The following is a 27,728-nucleotide window of genomic DNA, read 5'->3' as shown; positions in this document are numbered from 1 at the left end:
TTTATTCATTTTTTTATTCAAGTCAATATTTACTGAAAAATTATTGGTCCATTTGACCAGTTATTGTTTTTACTCAGGTCATTTCACTGGCAATTTGCCTGGGTCAGGGGTTATGAAGTATCTGTTTCGGCCTTTGGGCCATCTTCAAAAATGTCAAAATTGTACCATTCCCCCTTTCTCTTAGATTCAATATTAACTAATTAAACCCTTCCTTTTCTTCTATATTGGTTCAGGTTTCCTGGTTCCCCTTGTGTCCTCTCTCCTCAGATGGAGTGAATTTAAAATTCCCATAACTATTAGATCCAATGTTTGATTTCAGAGAGAGGTTAAGGGGCTGGGGACACTGAGAGGGCGGATTCCTAGATATTGGTTATCATTGCCAGGATTGAAGAATGGGTACAGTTTTCTCTGAAAATCTTGAGTGATGGACACAACAGGGCACATTAGCGCTACATTATAGAATGAGATCATTCCCTCTTCCCAGTCCAGAAAAATGCCAACCACTGGGCACTTTTTATCCTCAGAGGTGATTGTGTCACTTTTCCAACTACAATGATATTGACCCTCAGATAGCCGCAAACTCCAGTATTCCTTCTCAGGAGGTTTCTCCATCTTCTCATTTTTCAGTTTCCCCCTTTCATTCTCAGTCAGCACCCCCAGCTCCCACTCTGGCTTGTCCCCAACCTCCACCTCCCAGTATTGTTTCTTCTCTGAAAATCCTTCATTTGCCACCACTATCAAATCCCTGCAGGCTTTCTTCTCTGCAGTGGAAATGACTCGATTTTTATCCTTGAGTGAAAGTTTGGGATGTTTACAGTCAGAATCCAGAGTGATGTTAACTGGAGGGAGGAATAAAAATGTTCATTTCATCAGTAACTAGAGACTTAGTAACTCTCACTGAAATAAACAAACAAATATCAAAGCTGGTGAGGAAAATTAAAGACACAGTAGAGAGACAAACAAAATATTAAATATCTCAGCAAAATGCACTACAACTGCCCAGAACAAGAGCATATGTAATATATATATATATATATATATATATATATATATATATGTAATAGCAAGGGCACATACAGCCCTGGCTAGTTATAGCTTGAATTAACTAACACTCCTGGCCCAAATCATCTCCTCCCATGGTAAAAGCCATGGGCACAGAGAAAAGAAATCTCTGATCTCATAAGAACAGTCATAACGGGTCAGACCAATGGTCCATCTAGCTCAGTATCATGTCTTCTGACAGTCGCCAATGCCAGATGCTTCAGAGGGAATGAACAGAATAGGGCAATTTTGAGTGATTCATCCCCTGTCATCAAGTCCCAGCATCTGGCAGTTGGAGGTTTAGGGACACCCAGAGCATAGGGTTCCATCCCTGACCATCTTGACTAATAGTCATTGATTGACCTGTCTTCCATGAACTTACCTAGCTTTTTTTTGAGCCCTATTATAGTTTTGGCATTCACAACATCCCCTGGCAACGAGTTCCACGGATTGACTATGCACTATGTGTGAAGAAGTACTTCCTTTTGTTTCTTTTAAACCTGCTGCCTATTAATTTCATAGAGTGAGCCCTGGTATTTGTCTTATGTGAAGGAGTAAATAACACTTCCTCATTCACTTTCTCCACAGCAGTCATGGTTTTATAGACCTTTATTATATCTCCTCTTAGTCTTCTCTTTTCCATGCTGAAAAATCCCAGTTTTTTTTAATCTCTCCTCACATGGAAGTTGTTCCATACTCCTGATAATTTTTGTTGCCCTTCTCTGTACCTTTTCTAATTCTAATACATCCTTTTTGAGATGGGATGAGCAGAAGTGAACATAGCATTCAAGGTGTGGGCATAACAGGCATTTATATAGTGGCATTATGATATTTTCTGTCTTATTATCTATCCCTTTCCTAATGGTTTCTAACATTCTGTTTGCTTTTTTGACTGCCACTGCACATTGAGGGGATGAATTCAGAAACCAATCCACAATGCCTCCAAGATCTCTTTCTTGAATGATAACAGCTAATTTAGACCCCATCATTTTGTATGTATAGTTGGGACTATGTTTTCCAATGTGCATTACTTTGCATTTATCAACACTGAATTTCATCTGTCATTTTATTGCCCAGTCACCCAGTTTTGTGAGATTCCTTTGTAACTGTTTGCAGGCTGCTTTGGACTTAGCTGTCTTGAGTAATTTTGTACTGTCTGCAAATTTTGCCATCTCACTAGTTACCCCTTTTCCCAGATCATTTATGAATATGCTGAGCAGTACTGGTCCCAGTACATACCCCAGTACATAAACAGGGGACACCACTATTTACCTTTCTCCATTCTGAAAAATTACCATTTATTCCTACCCTTTGTTTTCTGTCTTTTAACCAGTTACTGATCTATGAGAGGACCTTCTCTCTTATCCCATGAATGTCTACCTTGCTTAATAGCCTTTGGTGAGGGACCTTGTCAAAAGCTTTCTGAAAGTCCAAGATGTTTGTCCATTGGAAAATGCCAGTTTATCAAACTCTGTATTTTCTGCAGGAATGTGGAATTCCGCAATTTTGAGGAAATTTTGTTTTTGAAAAAAAAAAAAGCTCATAAAGCACTTTCCATTTCAGCATTTTTATAATGGAATATTTTGATATTTGTCTTAAAATAATTTTCCCTTCAAAATCTATTTCATTTTATAATGTAAATTTTAACATAAAATAAAAACTTTTAAAAATGAAAATGAAATATTTTATCAAAAGGATAGGTTTCAACTAACCCAAAACAATTTTAAAAAAATTTATTTCACAGTCGATTTTAAAATATGACTCTTTCTTTATAGGACAAATCACTGCAGGACAAAACCAAATCTCTAAATGTCAGTATTTGCCATTAAAATGAAAATGTGGCTTCCTGCACAGTTCTAGTTGTAAGATGTGAGAGAGATGGAAGTTTTCTGCAATGTCCTTGAAAAATTTATTGCATTAAGTTTAAATACCTTTGGAATCCGTTGTATTATATGCAAAGATTATGTATTATTGTGGGCTGGGATTGCATGTAACCTCTACAGGGGGGACAGTGAGGTGAACTCTTGGAAGTGTTATGAATTTCAGAGGTCTGTATTGAACAACGTGCCAGAGAAGAATGGACTTTTGGGACAAACAGGTTCAAGTGGTTTGCCTGGGGAATATCTAGGGGAAGGTGAATGGAAATTCCCCATCTCTGGTTATGCAAAAATCTAGGTTTTTGAAGCTACACCCAAAGTCAGGGACCATTTGTCTGCTGATTATCTGTTCCCAGAGACTCAGGATCAAAGTTCCCTACTGTATAAAGGAGATTTACGGATGTGCTAGTTCTTAATTAAGGTTGTTTTGAATTTGTAACCACAGGAAAGCTCCTGTGCATTTTGAATGACTGATCACCAACCAAAGCCAGAGGTAAAAGTTGGGATGACCTCTAGTAAGTTTATTAGCCTATTTGTAGGGTCTTCTTATTGTTTTAAATGTTGTCTCTGTAATGCTTTCACCTTAAGAATAAATGTGCTTGCTTAGAAAGAGCTGTGTGATCATTTTTGGCTGTGAGCAATTATAGCTGTTCATGGACTCTAAGAAGAAAGCAAAGCACAGATGCTGGCCTATTCAGGCAGTCTGGCTTGCTGGGAATAACACAGTGTAGGCAGGGAACTGTGCAGTCTACAAAATCTCTAGTCAGGAGGGAGAGAGACATGGGTCTCTGCACAAGCATGTTTATGGCTGAGAAGCTAGGAGCCTAGAGCGGGTGTCCTCAAGGGACAATGGAGAGGACATAAAAGTGCAGTGGCCTTGAACTGTGACATAAGGTACCTAGAGACAGAGGCTTTCAAAAATATGAATAAAATAAATAAACAATGCTCATGTGAATTGTGTAAGAGAAAAACATATGTGTTTAAAGGAATGGATCACATTTCAAAATATTCTGCAGGAAAATGGATTTAGCCATGCAACTTCTCCTCAAGTGAATGGGAGCCAAAATATGAAGGTCCCTATCCTGCTGCCATTACTCACCCGATCCATGGATACCAATAGAGTTGCTCACATGTGTAATGCCAGGAGCACTGGGCCCTAAAAACTTTCTTCACAATGGCACTTCATAGTCATTCATGATAGCAAGGGAGAGTTAATGGGCAGGGAAAGAGAGTGGGAGTGACAATAGGCCAGTAGTTAGGATCTAGGAGTCCCAAGTTAAAGTCCCCCATCCAATTACTATTTAATTATTGATAAGAAATGGAACAGCTACCACAGGAGAGACTGAAGCCACAGCTTCAGCTTGGAGGGGGAGGGATAGCTCAGTGGTTTGAGCATTGGCCTGCTAAACCCAGGGTTGTGAGTTCAATCCTTGAGGGGGCCATTTAGGGATCTGGGGCAAAAATTGGGGATTGGTCCTGCTTTGAGCAGGGGGTTGGACTAGATGACCTCCTGAGGTCCCTTCCAACCCTGATATTCTATGATTCTATGATTCATTCCGTAGCCTAGCACATATTGTGCCTTCCTCTAACATGGGGGACCCAAGCTTGCATCCACAATCCTCAACAAGCAAAGGATGCAACTGAGCCTAGGTCTCCTACCTCCCTGCTGAGTGCCCTAACCACTAGGCTAAAGCCTACAAGAGAGGCACAAGGACCTCCCCCTTCAGCCATTTTGTTAATCTAGTCCTCCTTTCCTTTGTTTTTGTCAGAATGCCATTTTCAGGTTGAAATGAAACATTTTGGCTTTTTCAATGAAGTTGAAATTCTTCAGCTAACTCAACACAAATTCCTGAATAGTTTCAGTAGACTGGAAACTTCTTTTTTCAACTGTTAAAATATTTGTCCTAGAGTCTTGCTCAACTACAGTCACCAATTCTTTTATCAACAAATATTGTCCCTTTCTTCTGCAGCTAGGTGCCTAGTCAAATCCCAGTCACATTGCTCTTCAGGGCTGTTGAGCAGACATTCTTTATTCCTCCTTTCAGAACTCAGGACACCAAAAATATTTAATCAAAATATTAAACTTCTGGGAGAAAATAATGTGTGTATAATTCCAGATACAAGGCATCTTACCTGCATTGCTACGAGCCCTCCTGAAGTCTACAACAAAAAAAGAGAATTCAGAATTTCAGCTATAGCATATGGCTTATTTTACATTGAAATAATACAAGTTGTGTAATATTAAACATGGTCTTTCAACTCACCCAGCTCAGCCATGGCTTTTTCTGAAATGGAAAAAGATTGTTACATCATGCTTCTTCATTATTCCCTTGTTAATTCTGTTTTGTAGGAAATCTTTACTCCCTACATGGACTTAGTCAAGTAATATACACTCAGGTGAATAAGGGTCAGCTTCTAAGGCCCCAAACCTACAAAAATCTACATCCATGCTTAATTTTAGACACCGTGAGTCCATTGTGTTAAATGGAACAACTCAGTGCGTGTACAAATTTAAGCATGTGTCTAAATCTTTGCAGGATTGGGTCTAAACATTTATCTTTTTGCCATATTAGCTGCAATAGAATATCTACTGTGCTGTGTTCAATGGCACCCTCATACAAACTAAACTATGCAAAAAAGGTGGCTAAATCTTGAAGTCCATGCTGCATTTAAACAATGGTAATTTGCCTGAGTGAAAATAATGTAATAAGAGAGTAAGAGTCAGATATGTAATGGTATTAAGCACCTAAAGATGCAGCTAGGTACCTAGTCGGATTTTGAAAAGAGGTTAGGTGTCTAATTCCCATTGGTTTCAATGAGAGTGAGGCACTTAGCATGATTTTCAGAAATGTCAGAGTGCCTATCTGCATCTTTACAGAATAAATACTTTTTAAAATCTAGCCCTGGATTCCTTAGGATTTGACCGGCTGACTTGCATGCTTTAAAGTTCTCAGCTTTTTTGATGTCTGAATATAGTGTTTTGTTTTGGTTGTTTTACACTGCATTTCCTTCTTTATGGAAAAGAGATAAAAAGAGCTATGTGGATTTTTTTCTAAAAGTGATGCTATAAAAATGGTTTTGGGGAAGTTTTCTGGCCTATGTGATACAGGAGGTGAGACTAGATGACCACAATGATACTTTTTGGCCTTGGAATCTATCTATGAATACAGAGGGGGGAAACAAACCCCCCCAAAAAATGATGAAGTTGGGGGCTGGCCACCACCAAGGGGCCAGTAGGCTGGGATGTCTCTGTTACCAGGAGGATGCTAAACTAAAGACTAGAGCTGGTTGAAACTATTCCAATGAAACACTTACCAAATTTCTCCTGTATTGCCTGAATTTCTACAAAGAAACACAATTAAACTGTTAACCAAAAGACAAGAGGAGTCCGCAGATGACAGCAACTAAACAGAGAGTTTTAATATAATCAAAATACATTATGGAGGTAGTTTCTGGGAGTGCAGAATGCATTGATCTGCGGGTAGTGAACAAAATTTGACAGATATTTGGCTTTCACAAACACTTAGGCTATTTCTGTTCTCATGGTAGTGAGTACATACATTTCACACCCAGCTAGCACGGGTATAAATAGAGGTGTGGTCAGTGAGGCACTGTTTAGGTTAGTAAAGACACTCCAGAACCTTAGGATATATTCCCTACAGGGCTCTCCTCATGCCCAAGAAGTTCATCCCACATCTGCACTGCTACTTTTAGCAGTGAAGTTGTAACACCGACAGACCCCGGTCAGCAGCGGGCGGGATCGAACCTGGGACCTCTGCCGCTAAATGCATGAGCCTCTACTGCATGAGCTAAAAAACACATAGCTGTTAGCTAAGGCTGTAGAGCAGCCTCATTAATCTCTCTCTGTAAGTGGTCTCGGTGTCACTAGATGGGACAGAACACGACACCCAAGAGGTGTGTGGGTTACATACTTTGCCTAGCTGAAGAAGTGCATCCCAAGCTTCAGAGACTTCCCAGTCGATATCCCAGATGAGCCCCTACTTGTAACACCGTTAGACCCCGGTCGTCAGCAGGCGGGATTGAACCTGGGACCTCTGCAGCTAAATGCATGAGCCTCTAATGCATGAGGTAAAAACCATACAGCTGTTAGCTAAAGCTATAGAGCAGACTCATCAATCTCTCTCTCTCTCTCCTCTCGGTGCCACTAGATAGGACAGAACACCACGCCCAGGATATGTGTGGGTTACCAAGTGTCTCACTGCCTTCCTGCTGCCAGAACCTTTCGCTGCCATGTGTAGTTACACACAGCAGTGCAAACACAGCCTGCTTTTCACTGTGGTGTGTAGCTACATGTATCCAACACACCACCGCCAGCACAGACAATGCCTTAGTTTTATGAAGGCCAGGAATTAAAACAGTGCAGTTGCAGCAATAATGTCACTCAAAACAAACAGCCACAAATGAGATCTAGAGTGCAAGAAACACTCATAAGAGCGGGAAAATATGGACTTTATGGTATTGTAGAGAAACAACATCACTGAATTACCTGTAATTTAGATTAATGAAAACAATAAATCAAGAAAGAAAAAAGATAAAGTCTCCATGTGTGAAGTAAAGCGTGTTTCTTCTTTGTAACATGCTGAATTTTTCCCAAAATGCCCCCTATCCCTGTATATAAGACTCCTAGAAATTTCAAAACTCTGCTACATAGATACAGTAAATTCATCGCATTTATCCCGTTTATTTACAGTTAAGTCCTGGGGCAGAGGTTCTCTGCATTTTTGTCTGCCATGAAGGTGCCTATCAACAGGGCATTTAGCTCTTCCTATAGTTGGTCATTTGCTGTCTGAGATCATAGAATCATAGAATATCAGGGTTGGAAGGGACCTCAGGAGGTCATCTAGTCCAACCCCCTGCTCAAAGCAGGGCCAATCCCCAATTTTTGCCCCATATCCCTAAATGGCCCCCTCAAGGATTGAACTCACAACCCTGGGTTTAGCAGGCCAAAGCTCAAACCACTGAGCTATCCCTCCCTTCCTGCCCTTTAGAAGATTCACCTTCTAAAGTAACATTTTCACCTATATCATCTTCAAGCCTGAATCATCTTCCTCCCCAGTAGTGATATGGCCACACCATTTGAAGTCAAGCCCTTTCTTTGTCTTATCCCCTTTCCTTGTCTTGTGACAGTTGATCAATTCATTTCTCTATTAGCGCCACTCTTGCCTTTTCCAGCTATGTCTCTGATCCTAGTACATTCCTGAGAACACTTTTATTCCATTTCCTTTCTGCCCCATAATATCATACAGGTGTCGGCAGAAAACCCTGGCAGACATGTGGAGCTTTATCCCTTTATGCTGTGCTGCTTTTCAGACATTCCCTTTGTGATATCTGTGCTAAGTCAAATTTAGTTGGTAAAAAGAACAGGAATACTTGGGCACCTTAGAGACTAACAAATTCATTTGAGCATAAGCTTTTGTGAGCTACAGCTCACTTCATCGGATGCTCTAATAAATTTGTTAGTCTCTAAGGTGCCACAAGTACTCCTTTTCTTTTTGGGGATACAGACTAACTCAGCTGCTACTCTGAAACCTTTGGTTGGTAAGTGACATTTAGCAATGACCTTGCTGGAGTTTGGTGAAAGTGTTTTAGTTATTATTAGGTTCTTGAGAAGCAGAAAATAAAATCTTCAGGTTAAATTTTCATGTTTGCTGTGGGTCTCAGATATAGGTGGTAAAAAAAGTTTAAAAAAAGTATAAATTTTTTCAAAATATATCTAAACTTAAATTAATTTTTTTATTGTTGAAAATCTCAATTGATCTCAACAGGATTGGTTGAAACCCCCTTCCCCCACCAAATACATTTTTGATGAACATTTTCATCAGAATTTTTCTTCATAAAACCCACAACATTCTGAAAATTTTATCCATCTCTCGTATAATCATTTGTGTATAATAAGCTTATTTTGTTAGTTTGTAGTGTTGCTGTAGCCGTTCTTGTCCCAGGATATTAGAGAGACAAGGTGGGTGAGGTAATATCTTTTACTGGACCGACTTCTGTTGGTGAGACAAGCTTTTGAGCTTACACAGAGCTCTTGTCTCTTTCACCAACAGAAGAAGGTCCAAAAAAAGGTAGTTACCCACCTGTATCTATTTTGTTAGAACAGCCAGCTCAAAACAAGCACCCATGCTGAAGACTGAAAGAAATCTCTTGAGTTTTAAATATTAAATAGTGAGAGATGGAATTACCTTGTTGAGAGTTTTGGTGCTCAGTGTCTGCAAAATAAAGAAACAGAAGAGGTAATCTCAAAATAATAGGCAGAGGGGTTAGATTTTCATTTGCCAAACCCCACACTAAGATATATGACAGTGCGAACGTTTTGTCTGAGATTTGTAGAGGTACCTAAGGAATCTGGACATTCAATTTCTATTAAAATTAAATCAGGCATCCAAACACCACAGGCAGCTTTGAAAGTCTCAGCTTTCAGATTCATAGCTGTATATAGGCCTTTAAGCATGACCATCTCCCCATCTTTTTCTAACATTTGCAAACAATACACACATATGGGGTTTAGCAAGCTTTTGCAGAGAGAAATAAAATAAAATGTTCCTTTAGAAATAGTGTCCTGACAGCTCTCACAGTTTATTTGTTTATGGTTCCTCTAGCTACACAACCACAGTCGCCACAAACTCCTTTATTCCACCCAGACACACACAGCAGCCTCAAAACAGCTCAGATTAGGCCTGTTTTGACTCATTTCCCAAACCCATCATATCTGAATTCATCTAGGTCAAAAGAAGCCAGTGTAACTGCTCAGATCCATCAGCTGCTTCCCTCTCCCAGTGCTAAAGGGGAAGCTGCAGTCTCTGAAAATGTGGGTTTCAGCCTTTTCTGTGTCCTCTCCCACTCTGTCCTCACTCCTATTATTAGCTAGTAGAGCTGGGTGGGAAAGCCTGTGAGAATGTTCAAGGTTGTAAAAACTTTCCCATTCTATTGGGTCGAAACCCTAGCCCTATTGAGATTTCACACACGCGCGCGCACACATAGACTCACCCTGAGGTAGCCAATGGCATAGTGGTTAGGGTCCTCTGCTAGGATGCAACAAATGCAGCTTCTAGTCTGTATTCTGCCTACTTCATACCAGATGAGTGTCCTAACCACCAGCCTATTGACAGTGGGATCTCTCTGGGGTTTCAACCAGAAAATGCATCTTGGACCTGAAAAACTTCTCTCAACTAAAGCTTTGTCAAAACGGATACACTTCCGTAAAAAGTTTGGGTTTCAGTGAACCAGCATTTTCCAATGAAAACTCTTCACTGGAAAACTCCCAACCAGCTCTGTTAACAAGGGGCATGGAAAGAGTCAGAAGATGGGGGAAACTGGAACCCAAGCGGTCAGTGATCTGGAGCCTGCAGGTTTGCTACAGAGGCCCTCCTGTAGCTCGTCGGAGGGGACCCCAGACTTGAAGAAACCTGTCAGACTAGGATTTAGCTTACAGGTTGAACAGTCTGGGGGAGAGCTAAGTGATGTTGGGGATGGAGGGGGGCATGGACAAGGCCTTTGGCAGTGTGGCTGGGGTACTCAGGTGGTGAACAAGGTTGAATATGGTAAAACCCAGCATTGTTCCAGTGCCCTGCTGCACAGACCAGTTCCCTGGCCCCAGTGGGCAGCTTGGTTTCTAATGGGAAAGCCATTTTACTGAGTCACACACATTTTCTTTTTTATAACAAATCTTAGTGGAGATTTTCAATGGGACTTTTACTTCTAAATCCTTTAGGTGGTTTTGAAAACCTCACCTATAATATGTATGGGATCTAAATGTCACAGGCAGGTTATTAGGCTTTAAATCACTATATAAATCCTACAATTTAAAGGGGAAATGTGGCTGAGCTGGGTGAGAGCAGGATTCAACCTTTCAAATGAAATCACCAAGCATGAGAAATTCAAACCCAGCTGGAATTTTGGGGGGAAGTTATTAATGCTTGAACAAAGGATTTCATTGGGATTTTCAAAAGCACTTAAGGAGTTAGGTGCCTAATTCCCATTTAAATGCAACAGGTGGTAGAGGTGAGGGAGTAAGGAGCCTAAACACCTTTGAGGATCTGGGCCTGAGCAATTTAGGAGCGCAATTCTCAAGGAAAGTCAGTGGGGCTTGTGCTCCTAACTCCCTTGGATCATCTTTGAAAATCCAAGGCTGAGTGCTTAACTCCCTTGGGCTCCTTTGAAAAAAACTTTGAATGGAACAACTGTCTCCCTCTTAACTGCAGCCTCTGTACCATGACATTATAATATTTGGACTTGGACTTCTTGACAGTTCTCCTGGCAAAGCATACACTTACCCAGAGCAGAAAATAATTAGTTGAGCTAAAATACACTCTTACCCAGTTCTTTTGTGAGAAGTCTTATTTCTGAAAGAAAACATATTTCAGAATTACAGCGGGAAACACACATTAATATACTCTAGTTCTGAGGCTTTTATCAGATGCCTCCAAGCTTTCTATTTAGAACAATGTAAATTAATTATGGATCTTTTATTTCCATCTGGACAGGAAGTGGTTGAATTTAACACTATAAGCCAGATTTTCAGCTGATGTTAATCTATATAGGTCCAGTGTTGGAGTAAATCAGCATAGCTCCACCATGAAGCTTCATCAGTTTACACTATTTGAGGATCTGATCCCTTAAGGGAAGGGAGACTTTTCTAACATTCAAAACCCTTTGTCCTTTTCCCCCATTTGATGGCAGTTCAATACTGACAACGATCCCAACTCTTAGGACTAATGAATTTCTCTTCCAAACCAAGTAACATTAAGAAATTAGTATGCAGTAGTTAGATACAATAGGTAGAAAAATGGATGCCAAAGATAGATAAAAACCAGAGACAGATGTCAGAGCTGGTCTCATGCCAGCAGGTCACATTTGCAAACAATTCACAAATACTAGGAGTCTGGTTCAATTTGACCATATTTAAAAACTTTCATATTTGTGACTAAGCAAAGCTTCAGAGGTGGCCAGCACCATTCAATTAATTATATGAATTCAGCATCAAACATGTATTTTACCCAATCAAGCTTTTTAGAATGCTTTACTTATCAAGTCTGCAATACAAACAAAACCGTGTGACTTGAGTGGATACAGCTGAAATACTGTATGCCAAACACCCAATGCTAGGTAAAGGACTTTCATAGACTGCCAGTTCTTCACTGGGAAATTCTGGCAACTGTTTTCACATACAGTAGAGCCTCAGTTTTACAACCACCAATTTTATGAATGACTAGTTATACAAACCATTTTTCCTGATGGAGAAAAATAATCACATAACAAATGTGATGTTAATGAGGAACAAATCGACTTTCCTTCATATCCTGATGCCTTATGTACCCTGGAAATTGCTTTCCAGTGGTGTAAAGGTCAAATAGAAAGCATTGAAGTACGCCATACTGCAACTTATGCACTGGACTTACTGTCATTTTGACATGTTCCATTTTATTAACTTTTTGATTTTATGAACTCTTCAATCCCCGATTAGTTTGTAAAACAGGGAGTTTGCTTTATCAGGTACATTCACAAAAATCAGAACCTGTTGATGAGTAATTCCTTGATTTTATCATTTGTCAAATACTATTTTTCACCAGATCTGATAGATGTACAGAAATATTATTGAAAGGATACATAACATATGTTATAGTTACCGTCTTCGATGGATTTCTTGTCATTTACTGCACACAGAGAGAAATATATTACAAACCTAGAGATAATGATTAGTGCATTAACAGCTAGTTTCAAAAGGTATATAAGTATTACATTAGAACGATGTTAAAAGAAAGTTCAGGTTGTGAAATCAAGCACTCAGAAGTTAGGAAATTCTCGAATTAAGGCTGCTGGAACAACCTTAATTCAAACTCCTTTGTGCATATGACCTATGAGGAAAGGTTGACAGAATGGGATGTGTTTAGAGAAGGGGAGGCTGTCAGGGGACATGATAACAGTCTGTAAAAGGTTGTTATAAAGCGAATGGTGATCAATTGTTGTCCATATCCACTGAGGGTAGAACAGGGAAGAATTGGCTTAGTTTTCAGAAAGGGAGATTTAGTCTAGATATTAGCAATGACTTTCTAACTCTCACGATAGTTCAGCACTGGAACAGGTCACCAAGGGAGGTTGTGGGACAGGTTAGACAAACACTTCTCAGGGATGGTTTAAGTAAACTTGATCCTGTCTCAGTATGGGGGTTGGAGTAGATGATCTCTAAAGATCTCTTCCAGGCCTACATTTCTACAATTCTATGCATTCTGACACGTTTTGAGGACAACATATAATTTCTGCAAAATTTTTGTTTAGTCAGAAAAAAAAGTTTGGACAGAAAAAATTTGACCAACCCTAACGTGGACAACTTCATACAAGAGAGTGTGTCCCATGGAAATCTCTCTTCCCATTCATGGTAGCACAGACTACCCCTCCCATGAAATAATACCCCTGTGGCAACTTCAGCATTGGAAAGTACTATTAGGGAGGTATTTCATGTGTTTTTATCTGTCTTTTAATACAGTTTAGCAGCTAGGAACAAGCAGGAAAGTCAGCTAGCCTGTTCTCTGTGGACCATCAACAAGTGCCCTGCAACATTAGCAGAATCCAGCTTTGGAACTGCTGCTAGAAGTTATTTTAAGACAAATGTTAAACTTTCAGGGCCCACCACTGCGAACTGAGAGTAATCAACAACATAGAGGAGAATCAACCCCAGGGTTTGTACTGTGCAACTAACTAGTAATGCTTAATACTTACACAATACTTGGAGATGAGTAAATATTATATTTATTGGGACTTACCAGCCTGAGCAGTTGTTTCATTGTTTTCTGGAAAAGTAATTAAATAAATAAAACAATGCTTCTTTTAAAAGGAGACAATTTAACTTCATATTATGGTTCTGTGTGCTTCACAGCAGTCATATTTCATAGACCGCATAGGACTGGAAATGTGTGATTTTTCAAGTAACCATCACACAAGTCAGATCTGATCCACACTAACAGTTAAAACTAGTGCTCAAGAAAAATGGGCAACTCCCGAAGGCTGTGATGAATGCAGTAGCTGTTTGGTCAGCTAGATGAAAGCAGTGTTTCCACTCAGTCCATTTCCTTGTGCACAAAGCCCTGTTCAGTGTCACAAGTTCTGAAGAATGGTTGGGATTTACGATATAGTAACAGGTAATACATATGTTGTAGTTGTGTTTTTTCCTTTCCTACATGTTGTTCGACATCTATGTGCCATGAGACTGTCTGTAACTGTCTGTTCTCATGTATTATCATTGCCCAAATGTAATAAAAAGGTAAAAAACCCAGCATAGTGGTCAGGGTCGTCTGCCATTTTGTGATGCCAGGAGCCTGGTGGTAGAGAGGCTAATCATGCAGAACTCTTACACTTGTTACTACATGAAGGGTTAGATTCACAAAGGGACTTAGGCGCTAACTGCCACTTTAGGCACCTAAAACCCAGAATCAGGCTCCAGTGGGATTCACTAAACCCCTGCTCAGCTGCCCCCAAACCTGTTAGCACCTAAACTCATTCAGCGCCTACATTTTTGCAGTCAAACTTCCCTCAGCACCAGGGAAAGATAGACGTTCCTCTGTCTACCTTGCATGCAGGACCCGATCTGGTAAGCATGTTCAGAGCTCACCTATTGGATCAGGCCCTCTCACCTGGGATATGGGAGACCCCTTACTCAAGCTCCGCCCTGCCCTCCCTGCCTCCACATGATGGAGAAATAGGATTTAAACAGGGTTCTGCTACCTCTCAAGTGAATGCCCTAACCAGTGGGCTATGGGAAATACTGAGATGGGGCACACTCAATCTCTCCCGCTGAAGCTGTTCCACTTTGGATAAATAATAATAAAAAAGTCATTGGAGTGGGGGGAACTCATCCTTGGGTCTCCCATTGCTCCAGTGAGTATGCGCACCACCAGGCTACAGAGTCATTCTCATGCTTGCTTTATCTCTCTGGCCCAATGATCCTTTCATTTTTTAATCTACAGTGCAAGAGCTTCAACAGAAAAGACTGAGAAAGGCTTAAACCATGGCTCTCCAATTTGCCACATGAGTTCAATAGCCACTGGGCTAAAAGTTACAATGGAGCTCCTCCCTCCAGCTTATTGCTAACATGGCGAAGGCACATGACAGCCAGAAAGAACTTGGAGCTGAGAATGATAAGCAGAGATAGGTGCCTCCCTGAAGCCTGTATTTAGGCATTTATCGCCAAGTGAAGGGCAGGGCTCAGCACACACCCCTTGGCATGACACCACCCACCGGCTGATTCAGGTGAAGATATATGTAGAGGACTGGCTTGTCTGAATCCCATTCTGAGGCACCTACCTCTCTCCATTCACTATACAGGGAGCCTGGGCACCTCACATATGCTTTATTAATACCATTGATTATCCAGGCACCTGGAAATTAGATGTTGTAAGCATCCCCTCACCTGTTTCTTTGTGAATCTAGCCCGAACAGCCTCACTGAGCAATTTTGGATGGTTTGCAAGGGGTACAGGCTGTACATGGGAATGTGTCACATCTTCTACCCAAGCTCTTTCATATCACAGTGTTTAGACTCTTTAGTGTTTGCTGAAATAACATGAATAGGAAAACGTACTTTTCAGCTTATAAATCGCAGCGATAACCAAGGCTATGCTAATCAGCAATATCACAATGAAGGCAGTCATCCATGGGGAGGTGGCAGGGAAGAAAACATCTGCAAAACAGTTCACAGTGTCCATTATTCTCTCATGTCATTCAACTTTTTCAAAAAATGACAAAACTAAAGTAAATCTTCATGAGAAGCAGGTGAGATCTGAACTCTCTCTAGGACACATTGAAGGCACTGTCTTATGCATGAAGGGGTGGATTTGCATCGAAAGGTTATGCAGTTTTCCCCGTGATATTGTGAATAGTTGCTATAGGTCCCAGACCCATCCCTCCTGAGAGTAAGAAACACATACATCAATGTATTATCAGGGTAGATTCATGCATTCCAGAGAAAGAGAGGGTGCCTTAATGAAGACCTCCAGTAACATCCAAAGATAGGCTATAAACACTCAAGGTGGGATCTTCAAAAGCACTCAGTATTGGCCTGACTCTGTCCCAGTTGAAGTCACTGGTAGAACTCCCATTGATCTGAATGGGAGGAGTTATATCAGTACTGAGCTTGTTCTTGAAAAAAATATCTCCAAGGCCTTAATCATCAGCCATGGAAGGCAATGAAAGTCTTTCCATTGACTTCAGCGTGCATTGGATTTGGTCTTTAGGATGAGATTTTCAAATGTGTCCAAGGGATTTAGGAGCACTGCTCCCTTTGAAAGTCCATGCTTTGCTCCTAACACCCAGAGGCACTTTTGAAAATTCCACGATGAGATACTATGCTGATGGTCATGAGAGAGAGATTAGACCATCCCCTCTGGAACATTCCCACACCAGCATCAACATCCTGGACACAGCAATCAGCTTCAACAATGGAACCCTACAGACAACTATATACAAGAAACACATGTATCACAACACCTACCTCGACAGATTCAGTAAACACCCCAAACACGCCAAGAAATCTGCTATTTACAGCCAGACATTCAGATACCACAGACTATGTTCTGAGGAGAAAGCCTGAGGTACACACCTTAACACATTTAAATCTGCCTTCACTAAACAAGGACACTCCACCAGAGAAGTAGATCACCTCATGGACCAGGCCACCCAAATACCCTGAGAGAACCTGGTTCAGTATGGAAAAAACCCTTTGACCACACCCACTGTCACCTACCAGCCCACACTGGAACCCATACGGGATATCTTTAAATAGTTACAACCCAAACTCGATGGGAACATCATCCTGAAAAAAATCTTTCCTGAATCCTCACTTTTGGCCTTGAAACAAACACCCCAACCTCACCAAGTTCATCAACAGAAGCAAGCTCCCCACAGACCTGGACACCAACTTAAAGCGGCACCAGACACTGCCACAACAACAGATGAAAAGTTGCAGACATATCACCACTGCTAGACGATCAATACCCATCACAACACACCTTTCAAGATCCATGGGTCCCACACATGCCTATGTGGTGTACCTCATCCAGTGCACTAAATGCCCCAATAACAACTATGTAGGTGAAATGAGACAATCACCGTGCTCTCAAATGAACTCACTCAGAAAAATCATAAAAGACGAGAACACTGTATCACCCATGGGCAAACACTTGTCACAAAACAATCACTCCATATCTGACTTCTCAGTCCTCATCCTCAGGGGAAACCTGCACAAAACCTGCAAAAGACAAGCCTGGGAGTTTAAATTAATAACTTTGCTAAACTCTAAAAATCATGGACTCAGTAAAGACACTGGATTTATGGCTTATTACAACAATCTGTAACCCACTAACCCTCTTTCGTCTTATGACTACAGAGCTGCAGACTACCCATGTTACCTTGAATGATCTCTTGCAACAGGTGTTAACTCCGTATGCTAAACAATCTGTTCCACATTGTATTTAGCTGAGACACTCTGAGTACCTTTTGGACCTCTGTGTAAGCTCCAAATCTTGTCTTTTTCACCAACAGAAGTTGGTCCCATAAAAGTTATTACATTGCCCACCTGGTCTCAGAGAGAGAGAGAGAGAGAGAGAGAGATGGCATTCTCCATCAGTCTGTTAAATAGTGAAATTGTCAAAAGACACTGCTGCCCACTGGTGGAGTTAATTTCTACCAAGCAACTGCACACGTAGGATGGGTTATTGTTAGATTTATTAATAACAATACTTCAAAGAATTTTACTTTTTACCTATAGATACTTGTAAGTGGTGGTTCTGTGTAAAAAAAAAAAAGGAAAAGATCAATGAAGATGATTTCTGGAGGAGCTGGGAATTGTGTTCATCTAAAAGATTTGGAATCATTTTGAGACAACCTGTGTTTTTTCCTCCTGGAAGACACTGATACAAGTTCTTATTTACCTGCAATTACAACTGTAGATTCGGTTGAGGTCTCTAGCACGTTATCAATTATGTTACAGGAGATGGCATTGCCAGATCCTGATTTCAGAAGGATCGAACTTTTGGCACTAGCCTCATCTGTGTTGGAGGTTGGGGTGATTGGACTTCCAGTAAGATTGTGTCCTTTACTGTCTGTCCACAGCACTTGCACATCAGAAAACCTCCGCTCAGAAAAACAGGTGACTCGGATCCCATTGTCCTCATAATTGTCCAGGACAATCAATGGTTCATGGCTGTTACCTATAAAGATAAGAGACACATAATTTGTTATGGGGTCCATGCACTCCCAGTGGTTTGTCTATGTCCCTCTCTGCAGCTATAGTTTGTGAAGAAGTTTTGGAATTACGTGGTCCTGACTTGGCTGCATAGTCATGGTTCCAACTTAGATTCAATTGTGGGCCTTTTGATATGCACCTCTGCCCCTAAGTTTGGTTAGGAAAATTGGCCTGGCCTGAAAATGGGAAACTCCACTCTGAAAGTGAAGGAGGATAGCTCTCCATAGTCTGCACAAAGGTGGTCAAACTGTATTTGAAATAAAGGCCATTGAAGATTATCCGGACGTCAAATGACAATCAACGGTTTACTTCTCTCTGGCTCTCCCCAGCTCCAAAATGACTTGTTACTAGAGCTGGGTAGAAAAGGGTTTTCCCATCTTGGGAAATGTTTAGGAGTCTGAAATTTTTATCTCTGCTAGAAATGGGGAAAAATAATATTCGGGGGGGGGAAATGAAAATGTTTCATTTTGATCATTTTCAAATGTTTTATTTCGATTTCATGCAATCGTTGTAGCTGTTTCAGTCCCAGGATATTACAGAGATAAGTTGGGGGAGGTAATATCTTTTATTGGATCCAGTTCTACTGGTGAAAGGGACAAGCTTTCAAGCTTACACAGAACTCTTCTTCACGTCTGGGAAAGGTATTCAAGGTGAGTACTTCTGTTGATGAGAGAGACCTGAAAAAGAGCTCTGTGTGCCTTGAAAGTTTGTCTCTCTCACCAACAGAAGTTATTAATAAAAAGATATTACCTCACCCACCTTGTCTCGTGCTTTGATTGTGACTTTTTTGAGGGTGGGGTAAAATTTTTGTTAGTCCAATGAGGCTTTAGTTTCTAAACACTGAAGTGATTTTGAATCAGAAAACTAGAATTTTTCATTTTGAATATGTCAAAATGAAACATTTTTCACAATTTCAAAACTTCTGTCTGTACATTTTTTTGAATTGGTAAATTTATTGAAACTGACGCTGGTTCTTGAACAGTTTGAGTTTCGATGAGTAAGTACTTTTCAACAATAACAACAAAGTGTTATCAAAAAATTCCCAATGAGCTCTACTTATTACTACCTTTCCAACTTTCCATATATGTCAGTGTCCTTGAAAATAAAATACAGGGCTACACTGAAGAAAATAATGTGTAAATAAACAAAGTTAGTGACTGTTGTATCTAGATAAGAGTGCATTTGAGAGAGAGAGAGAGCACGTGTCTTTCTAATTGCTAGTTGAGGATTAGAGAAACTATAAAGGTGCATGCAAGATATAGCAATCCTGTTTTTAGCTTAAGTGACTCCTCCTAGCCAGTTGGGCTCCATCTCATATACTTCTTTCCACTTCTTGGAAAGGAGAGGAGCAAAGGGTTCAGAGATTCAGGAGGAGTATCTCTTACACATACCCTGTACCACTAACCAGCTGGTAACCACTTGGTCTGCAGCACATTGCCTGAGAGGGCTGTATAGCAGACAAAGAGAATTAAACTACCTACAGTGCAAACTGCACCACATAATGTGATACAGTTCAGGGCTCTACTCATTCTTTGAGCTTCAGAGAAAAAGGAGAGGCAGCTGGGGACTTCATGAAGTTCTTAACTTCCACATGAATCTAACAGAAAAAAAGTCCATGAAATTAACAAACAAACAATTTCCTTAAATGTAAGTCAGTGTTTCTATGTGTTACGTTCACAGAATACAAATAGTGAAATTAGATAAAAAACATAAAATACTCTTGCTGGAAGGTTGCAAGTTTGCACTATGTCTTAGAATTCAGGATGATAATACACAAGAACCCAAAAACACACAGAGAGAAAGCAGGCTGCTCCCTGAAACACAGAGGCCCAACAAACCCCACCTTGCTCCAGGCTGGCTTTCTGCAGACTGCCTGCTGCTAGACCCAGATCCCACACTTCCCTACAGAGCCTACTGCCTGCAAGCAGGGCCAGGGAAAAAACCCTGAAACTCAAAGTGATAGCTTACAATTTTAACTGATTTTCAATACCCCCACCATTGAACATTAAAGACCAGCCAGGCCTCTAACAGTATGAAAATGAACAGTTATGGGAAGGGAGATAAAAATTCAGATAGGCTCACAGTTTCTGAAATTAGTGTGTGAGTGCAAACTATCGCTGTGCATAACAAAAATAAATACAGTGAATTTACCTGCAGTGGAATGGAGGCCCAGCACTAGCACCAGCATCTGAATGGCTGCTGTCCAGGGAACTGAGAAAGTCATTGCTATGAAACAGAAAAGCACATCCTGAAGACCCAGATATGAATACAACAGAAAGAAGGTGGAAGTTCAATAACAAGGAACACAAACCCCACGGCACCTGGAAATGGGAAGCACAAGAGGGCTCTGAGTTCAGAGACCTGAAATGTAAAATAGCTCAGTGTACATGAAAAGGAGGATTATCACAGGGTGACACCAACTCTATTTTTAGCATGGCAGTGCAAGTCCCATTCTGACGACCTGGGCTTGGAGACTCGCTGCCAGGGCTGTGTAGATATATGGGAAAGAGGCCAATGCCCCCGTGACTAGTTGGCTGTCCCTAGCTGGAGTTAAGAGAGACTACCTGGACTTTATGTAGGGAAGAGTCCTGGTCAGCTGGGGAAGTGAACCTGCAGAGGGTGGACGGCTGTGTGGGCCCTGTCTGAGCAAGAGACAGGGAGCTGCTTCGTGCAGGGAAGTTCAGGCAAGGAGAAGTGGGCTGCTGCCTAGAAATGCAGGCCCCCTGAGCTCAAGGGGAGAGACCAGAGAGCAGGGCTGAGAAACAGAGACCTCAGGAAGGACAGGCTGTGCCCAGTAGGAGACTGGAGCAGAAGAGACTTTACTTTGGGTTTGACTTTGCTTTGGGTTTATTTTGTAGTAAATATACCAGTCCCCAAGAAAGAAGGTTGTTCTTGAATATAAGTCTCTGTGGATGATTCCTGAGGCCCTGAGAGAAGGGGGAACTGAGGCTGGGTGCCTGTGGGGCACCTTCCTGCCATGGGGCAGTGTTCGAAGATGGCGGCCCTGTGACAAGGATCAATACAATTATTTAAATGCCTGTCACAAAGACAATTGTGCCTAAGGCATAGTTTCCTTCAGTACAACCACTATGGCTATCCACTAACTGTGTCCTCCACTGGCCCAGCTCCGCTGTTATGATCAGTGAGCCTGTGCAGCTGGGAGCAGAACTTCACCTATTAGCTTAAAATCACTAGATAAATTCATAACAAATTATTTAGATTGCAAGCTCATTGAGTGTTCACCGGAGGCCTCTGACCTGATCTTTAAGGGCGTCTGTTTCTGATTAATGTAAAACCTACGTGCTAAGCAGTAGTGTAAGTAGATGACACCGAAGATTCAGTATATCAGACTTTGCTATAGGTTTTAAGATTAAGAATTAGCATGAGGCCTATCTGAGGCCTGGTTGTTAGCAAGGGCTAGCCTATGTGCTTGACCAGAGGTGATGGAATTTAGCAATATGTGCTTGGCACATGTTAAATAAACTGCAAAGGAACAAGTACACTGCAAGATTGCACAAAATAGTAGATTTTTAGGTCCTTTTGCAATAAGGTAATTATTAATTTAACCACATTGAGATATGAAAACTATCAGGGCATTAATTGACACAAGTGAGGTATTAACTGGCAGAAACTTCACTATGGTTAGCTGGAATACCACGAATGGTCAGTCAGAATACCACATATGTGCAAGAGTCAAACCCCTATCAGATATGAGCTCAAACATGTGTGGATGAATAAAATGTGGTTATCCAGCCTGTTGTTGGGACACCAGGGATGACCGAATGGCGAAAGCCTGAGTATAAACAAGCCCTCTTTGGTGATTTCCACTTCCTTTTTTCAGCTATCTTTGCAGTTTAACAGTCTCTACGATGTTCTAAGTGTGTCAGCATTGGGAATTGTTTTATCCTGTGCCAGCCATAAGGCTGTACCTATGCACAACCCAGGGGGTTATTTTCTTAACTTGCTAGATTTCATTTTTCTATTGTTTCAGTTATACGTTTCTGTATTAAATCAAACTTATAAGGTATCTATGTGTGTCCCACCAATTTCATCCTTTTAATTAATTTTAAGTAACTACCTGGATAAAAAACCTGTTATTAGTAACAAGTGCATTTAGAAACCCAAATTAACCAAGGCTTCAGACTGCGTTTATTTTATGTTTGTACAGCACCGGGCACAGTGAGGTCCCAATCCTGAATGGAGACACTGGGTGAAACTGAATGCAAATGGTAACTAATAACAACAATAAAATCTCCTGATGCACACTGGAAAAAGAAAAAACTAGGAATTAATGAAAGCAATAGGGAAAAGGATTTTATTTCCTTTAAAGATAACATGCATTTACCTCTCAGTGGATTAAAGAATAATTCTATTTGCAAATGGCTAAATCCTGACTCAGCTTCCCAGTGAAGCTGATGGGAGTTTTGTCTCTGTAAAGTCTGAATAAAGAGCCCTTCATTTGGCTCAAGACATGTTATAGGTACAAACTTTTGCACGTGACTTTTACAGAAACACTTACTGTCTGATTCTTTTCCCACTTATAGAAGTCTCATACCTTTGTCACTCCCTTCATTACACTGGAGCTACTGATGGTTTACTTTGGCGTAAATGAAATCACAATCAGGCCATTAGAGCATAAATAAAAGGACTAGGGTGCCACTAATGTTGAAATTCCAGAGTGGCTCAGCACATTTAACTGGTACCGGGTTTCCAAAAGTGCTCAGCTCACAGTTAGGCACCTAGATAAGGGCCAGATGTTCAAAAGGGCTCAGCTCAACTTCCACGGTGACATGCATGGCCAGATTGTCAAAAGAGCATCACATTAGAGATGATTAAAAAGTGGAATTTTTGTCTCATGGGAAAATCTGAGATTTGGATATTTGTTTTTCACCCTAAATTGGGACAAAAAGTGAAAATATCTAAACTTAAAAGAATGAAAAGTTCTGAACATTTTTGATTTGATGACACTGAAACGTTTCATGTTGCGTCAGTTTGAGCATCTAGTGTTGCAGTTCAGATGCCTCATGCCCCATTCTCCTCTATGGACCACATCTCCCATGATCCATCAGGATCTTGGGACTCCCATGGTACATCTCAGCAGCTCAGGGGGTCCATTAGTGTCAACCCAACCCAAAACAAAATGGTTCATTTCAATTTTTCTCAATGGAACATAAGAACGGCCATACTGGGTCAAACCAAAGGTCCATCCAGCCCAGTATCCTGTCTCCGACAGTGGCCAATGTCAGGTGCCCCAGAGGTAGTGAACCTAGCAGGTACTGATCAGTGATCTCTCTCCTGCCATCCATCTCCACCTTCCGACAAACAGAGGCTAGGGACACCATTCCTTACCCATCCTGGCTAATAGCCATTAATTGACTTAACCTCCATGAATTTATCCAGTTCTCTTTTAAACCCTGTTATAGTCCTAGCCTTCACAACCTCTACAGGCAAGGAATTCCACAGGTTGACTGTGCGCTGTGTGAAGAACTTCCTTTTATTTGTTTTAAACCTGCTGCCCATTAATTTCATTTGGTGGCCCCTAGTTCTTATATTATGGGAACAAGTAAATAACTTTTCCTTATTCACTTTCTCCACACCACTCATGATTTTATAGACCTCTATCATATCCCCCCTTAGTCTCCTCTTTTCCAAGTTGAAAAGTCCTAGCCTCTTTAATCTTTCCTCATATGGGACCCATTCCAAACCCTTATCATTTTAGTTGCCCATCTCTGAACCTTTTCTAATGCCAGTATATCTTTTTTGAGATGAGAGGACCACATCTGTATGCAGTATTCAAGATGTGGGTGTACCATGGATTTACATAAGGGCAATAAGATATTCTCTGTGTTATTCTCTATCCCTTTTTTAATGATTCCCAACATCCCGTTTGCTTTTTTGACTTCCGCTGCACACTGCGTGGACGTCTTCAGAGAACTATCCACGATGACGCCAATATCTTTCTCCTGATTTGTTGTAGCTAAATTAGCCCCCATCATATTGTATGTACAGTTGGGGTTATTTTTTCCAATGAGCATTACTTTACATTTATCCACATTAAATTTCATTTGCCATTTTGTTGCCCCATCACTTAGTTTTGTGAGGGGGGGGGAGGGATAGCTCAGTCGTTTGAGCTTTGGCCTGCTAAACCCAGGGTTGTGAGTTCAATCCTTGAGGGGGCCATTTAGGCATCCAGGGCAAAAATTGGGGATTGGTCCTGCTTTGAGCAGGGGGTGGGACTAGATGACCTCCTGAGGTCCCTTCCAACCCTGATATTCTACGAGATCTTTTTGAAGTTCTTCACAGTCTTCTTTGGTCTTAACTATGGAAAATTAAAAAGAAATAGGCAAATTTGACATTTTTCTACAGCTAATTTAAATTTCACAGAAAACATTTTCTATTGAAAAAAACATTTCAATGGAAAATTTCCAACCAGCTCTCTTTAGCAGGTAGGGTGCTGAGACCCTTTAAAATTTGGTCACTTATTTTGTTGCTTAAATTAAAGCTGGTTTCATTTGAAAATATTGCCCTGCTTGAAAAGCTGGCTCTCAGCTCTTTTAGGAATGGGGTCCTTGGATCTACACATTGCATCCTAGAGAGATCTATCACAATGTTCATAGCACTTTCCATCGGGTTAGATTTAAAAACACAGTGGCTCACCACAACAAATCACAGATGTTTATCACTAAATTCAGTTTTACCTGGAAATGACTGGGGGTTTTCTTAATCTTAGATCAGGAATGGAAATTGAGAAGGGCTGATTCCATGGGCTAGTCTTAGAGTTGGGCAGAAAGTGGAATTTCTGTCCTACAGGAAACTTTGCATTTTAAAAAACAAAAATATTCATTCAGATTCGGAACATAAAGCTGGAATTGCAAAATTCCTGCGGAAAGGAACTTTTCAAAAAAATGTTCAAGAAGTGCCAGTCCCACCTCCCTGGGCACCATAGCTGCCTGCCTGTGGTGCTGCCGAGGAGCCAGAGAACTTGAGATCCAAGGTGCCAGCTCCTTGGCACACTGTGTGCCTAGAAGACAGGCAGGCTGTTGGTGGACCAGGAAGCCGGGTGAGCTGGCTGGGAAATAGACGGGTTTCAATCTTCATCATAATCAACACGTTCCCATGGAACATTTCAATTTCAATGAAATGGCATTTTCTGGCAGAAGAATGTTCCATCCTAAAAATATCCAACCAGCTCTAGTTAGTATTGAGGTAGTTGTAGAGATAAGAAATCCCAGCACAAAACCACTGTCTAGGAACCTTGTCTTCTCAAATGCCTTAGGATGGTGGTTCACAGACTAGGAAGAGCACAGCATTTCCAGCTGCTTCATGGAGCAGCTTCTGTCCCCACAGTGACAGATCTGCCACCCTCCAGTGACGCTGCCTGCTAGTTCTAGCCCAGTCCAGAGCTTTCTGAAGGTTTCCAGAGGTTTTTATTGACCCGCTAAATGAGGAAAAACCAATGGCTTTTCTGCACACAGCACAGTTGCCTTATGTCTTTATCAGGTGCAGTATTGCCAGCTCCAAGAGTTCCAAAATCAAGGGACTGGCTTAAAAATTATGAAATTTTAAAAATAATAACAGTACATTTGGGGTTCTTTTTATTCACCTTCTGTTTTTGGAGGTTTTAAATCACACACAGTTCACATTTTCAAGTTTTCACTGCAACCTTGAGGGCTAGAAACTTACTTTTTTGAGGAAAGCTGAGATCCTCACATAATCACAGGACTCCAGGAGCTGGTGATTTAAGAAAAAACCCCAAAATCACAAGACTTGTGATAAAAAACACAAGAACTGGCAACACTGCCAGAGGTCTCTGGTGAAAATTCTATTGTGATCAAATTCACTGATTGCACGTGCATTGGAGAGGCAGCAGCAAACACACAAGAGGAACAGAACTGACAATTGACCTGATACAAGCATCAGGGAATGCAGGGACTTGGAGGGAGAGCTGTTAGAAATGAAAGTAAGAAAACCATGTGTTTAGAGTAGCTGGATTTTTCAATGGGGACTGGGGGAATGAGGCACCCAAATCCCACTGAAATTCAATTAGAGTAGGGTGCCCAACTCACTTTGGCTGCTTTTCAAATTCCTAAAGATACTCCTTCCTGTAGCCAAGCCAGAAAGAAGACATGGGATCAGGATTCAGAAGCTGCAAGAAGTGTCTCTAAAAGGGCCTCTTGGTTAAGAACCAGCCCACAGTACAAACACATCTGAGAAAAGATGGCTTAAGAAGCATGTGTTCATCCCCTGTGGGGAGAGTGAAGGTATTACACCAGGGATCCTCAAACTTCATCGCACTGCGACCCCCTTCTGACAACAAAAATTGCTACACGACTCCAGGATGGGGGGGGGGGGGGGAACCAAAGCCTGAGCCCACCCGAGCCCCGCAGTCCAGGATGGGGAAGCCAAAGCCCAAGCCCCACTGCCCCATGTGTGGGGAGAGGGGGCAGAGGGGGGGCTAAAACAGAAGACGAAGGGCTTCAGCCCCAGGCAGGGGGCCTGTAACCTAAGCCCCACCTCCCAGGGTTGAAGTCTTCAGGATTCAACCCCAGGCGGTGGGGCTCGGGCTTCAGCTTCAGCCCTGGACCTCAGCAAGTTTAAGCCAGCTCTGGTGACCCCACAAAAACAGGGTTGCGACCACTTTGGGGTCCCGATCCACAGTTTGAGAACCGCTATGTTACACTGATCTCTAGTGGTCTTTCTGGTCTGGCATGCAAACACTGATACTCGGCACAGGGCAGGCCTAGTTAGATGGATAGAGAAGGGCAAAGGAACTAGAGGACTGGCCCTCTCGGATAGAAGAAAAGCTGGAAGATTTTCCCGGGAGCGGGACTGAAGAGTGGAAATGCGAAAATTAACCCTCACTCTGGAACAGATCAATGCAATCCCAGCAGCACGGGGCTGGACTGGCTCTGAGCAGCACCAGAATATTACCAAACACAACTGAATTTTAAATAAGCAGAATGTACTACCTGGAGATCTGGATCCCGTAACTCCGAACCCTGGGGGTGCTGGTTATGGCTGCCTGCTACCTTTGAACCCTGGGACTGGGTAATTGCTGTCAGGGAAACCAGAGAGGCTTTTCCCAAAGTTATCTATTAACTGAGGAGTGAAAAACGAAAGCAGTTTTCTCAGTGTGGGGAGAAGGGAGCAGGTGGGGCTGTGGATTTATTGCTCTTCATGGGACAACTACTCTATCCCTCTGCTAAACTAAACAGCCCTTAGGTTCCTTTGTAAATACCAGCCTAAACCCCATGCACTGCCTTTAAAATATCTCTGAATGGGATTAGAAGAGCTGGGTGAAAATTTTCAAATCTCAAACTTTTTTCCATGAAAAACAGGGACAGGTTTGTAATGAGGAAGGTGAATATCTTTTTTTTTTTTAACTTCCTCTGCAGCACAGGCTTGGATCACCTGCTAGGGCAGCTGGGCAGATCTCACCTAATTCATTCCCTGCCACTGCAGGGGCAGCAAGTGTAGAGATATGTTTGTACAAGATAATTATTTACAGAGGCTCGCTCAAAAGGGACTGTATTAGGACTGTAGGAATTCTGA

At 41.5% G+C, this 27,728-nt stretch overlaps 1 protein-coding gene across 2 annotated transcripts; it reads right to left on the bottom strand.

Moving 5' to 3' along the window:
• On the bottom strand, positions 1-27,232 carry LOC311511512 (butyrophilin subfamily 2 member A1-like). Of its 2 annotated transcripts, XM_084612183.1 has the most exons (13): positions 27,146-27,196; positions 25,860-25,907; positions 20,328-20,402; positions 17,863-18,141; positions 15,516-15,614; positions 13,703-13,729; positions 12,569-12,595; positions 11,258-11,284; positions 9,125-9,151; positions 6,234-6,260; positions 5,183-5,203; positions 5,052-5,078; positions 1-839 (listed from the first exon to the last, which is right to left on the bottom strand). In XM_084612183.1, exons 3-13 carry the CDS (start codon positions 20,398-20,400, stop codon positions 316-318), a joined length of 1,158 nt encoding a protein of 385 aa, XP_084468309.1. In that variant the 5' UTR covers positions 20,401-20,402; positions 25,860-25,907; positions 27,146-27,196; the 3' UTR covers positions 1-315. The 2 variants fall into 2 exon arrangements, with proteins under 2 accessions (XP_084468309.1, XP_084468308.1); XM_084612182.1 differs by lacking the exon at positions 25,860-25,907 and having other exon boundaries at positions 27,146-27,232.
• Positions 27,233-27,728: the final 496 nt, after the last annotated feature.

This window comes from Lepidochelys olivacea, assembly GCF_965140295.1.
Source record: "Lepidochelys olivacea isolate rLepOli2 genome assembly, chromosome: 23".
Classification (NCBI taxonomy): Eukaryota; Metazoa; Chordata; order Testudines; family Cheloniidae; genus Lepidochelys; species Lepidochelys olivacea.
The sequence above is the reverse complement of the archived record's forward strand: the minus strand, read 5'-3'. Positions and strand labels throughout refer to the sequence as shown.

Bases quoted from the DNA above. Each gene is read 5' to 3' on its own strand.
- LOC311511512 (XM_084612182.1), bottom strand. From the start codon at position 20,400: ATGACTTTCTCAGTTCCCTGGACAGCAGCCATTCAGATGCTGGTGCTA. The intron at 11,285-12,568 runs GTAACTATAACA...GTTTTCTTTCAG, and splicing joins CAAGAAATCCATCGAAGACG to AAATAAGACTTCTCACAAAA. The intron at 5,204-6,233 runs GTAAGTGTTTCA...TTTCCATTTCAG, and splicing joins GGCAATACAGGAGAAATTTG to AAAAAGCCATGGCTGAGCTG.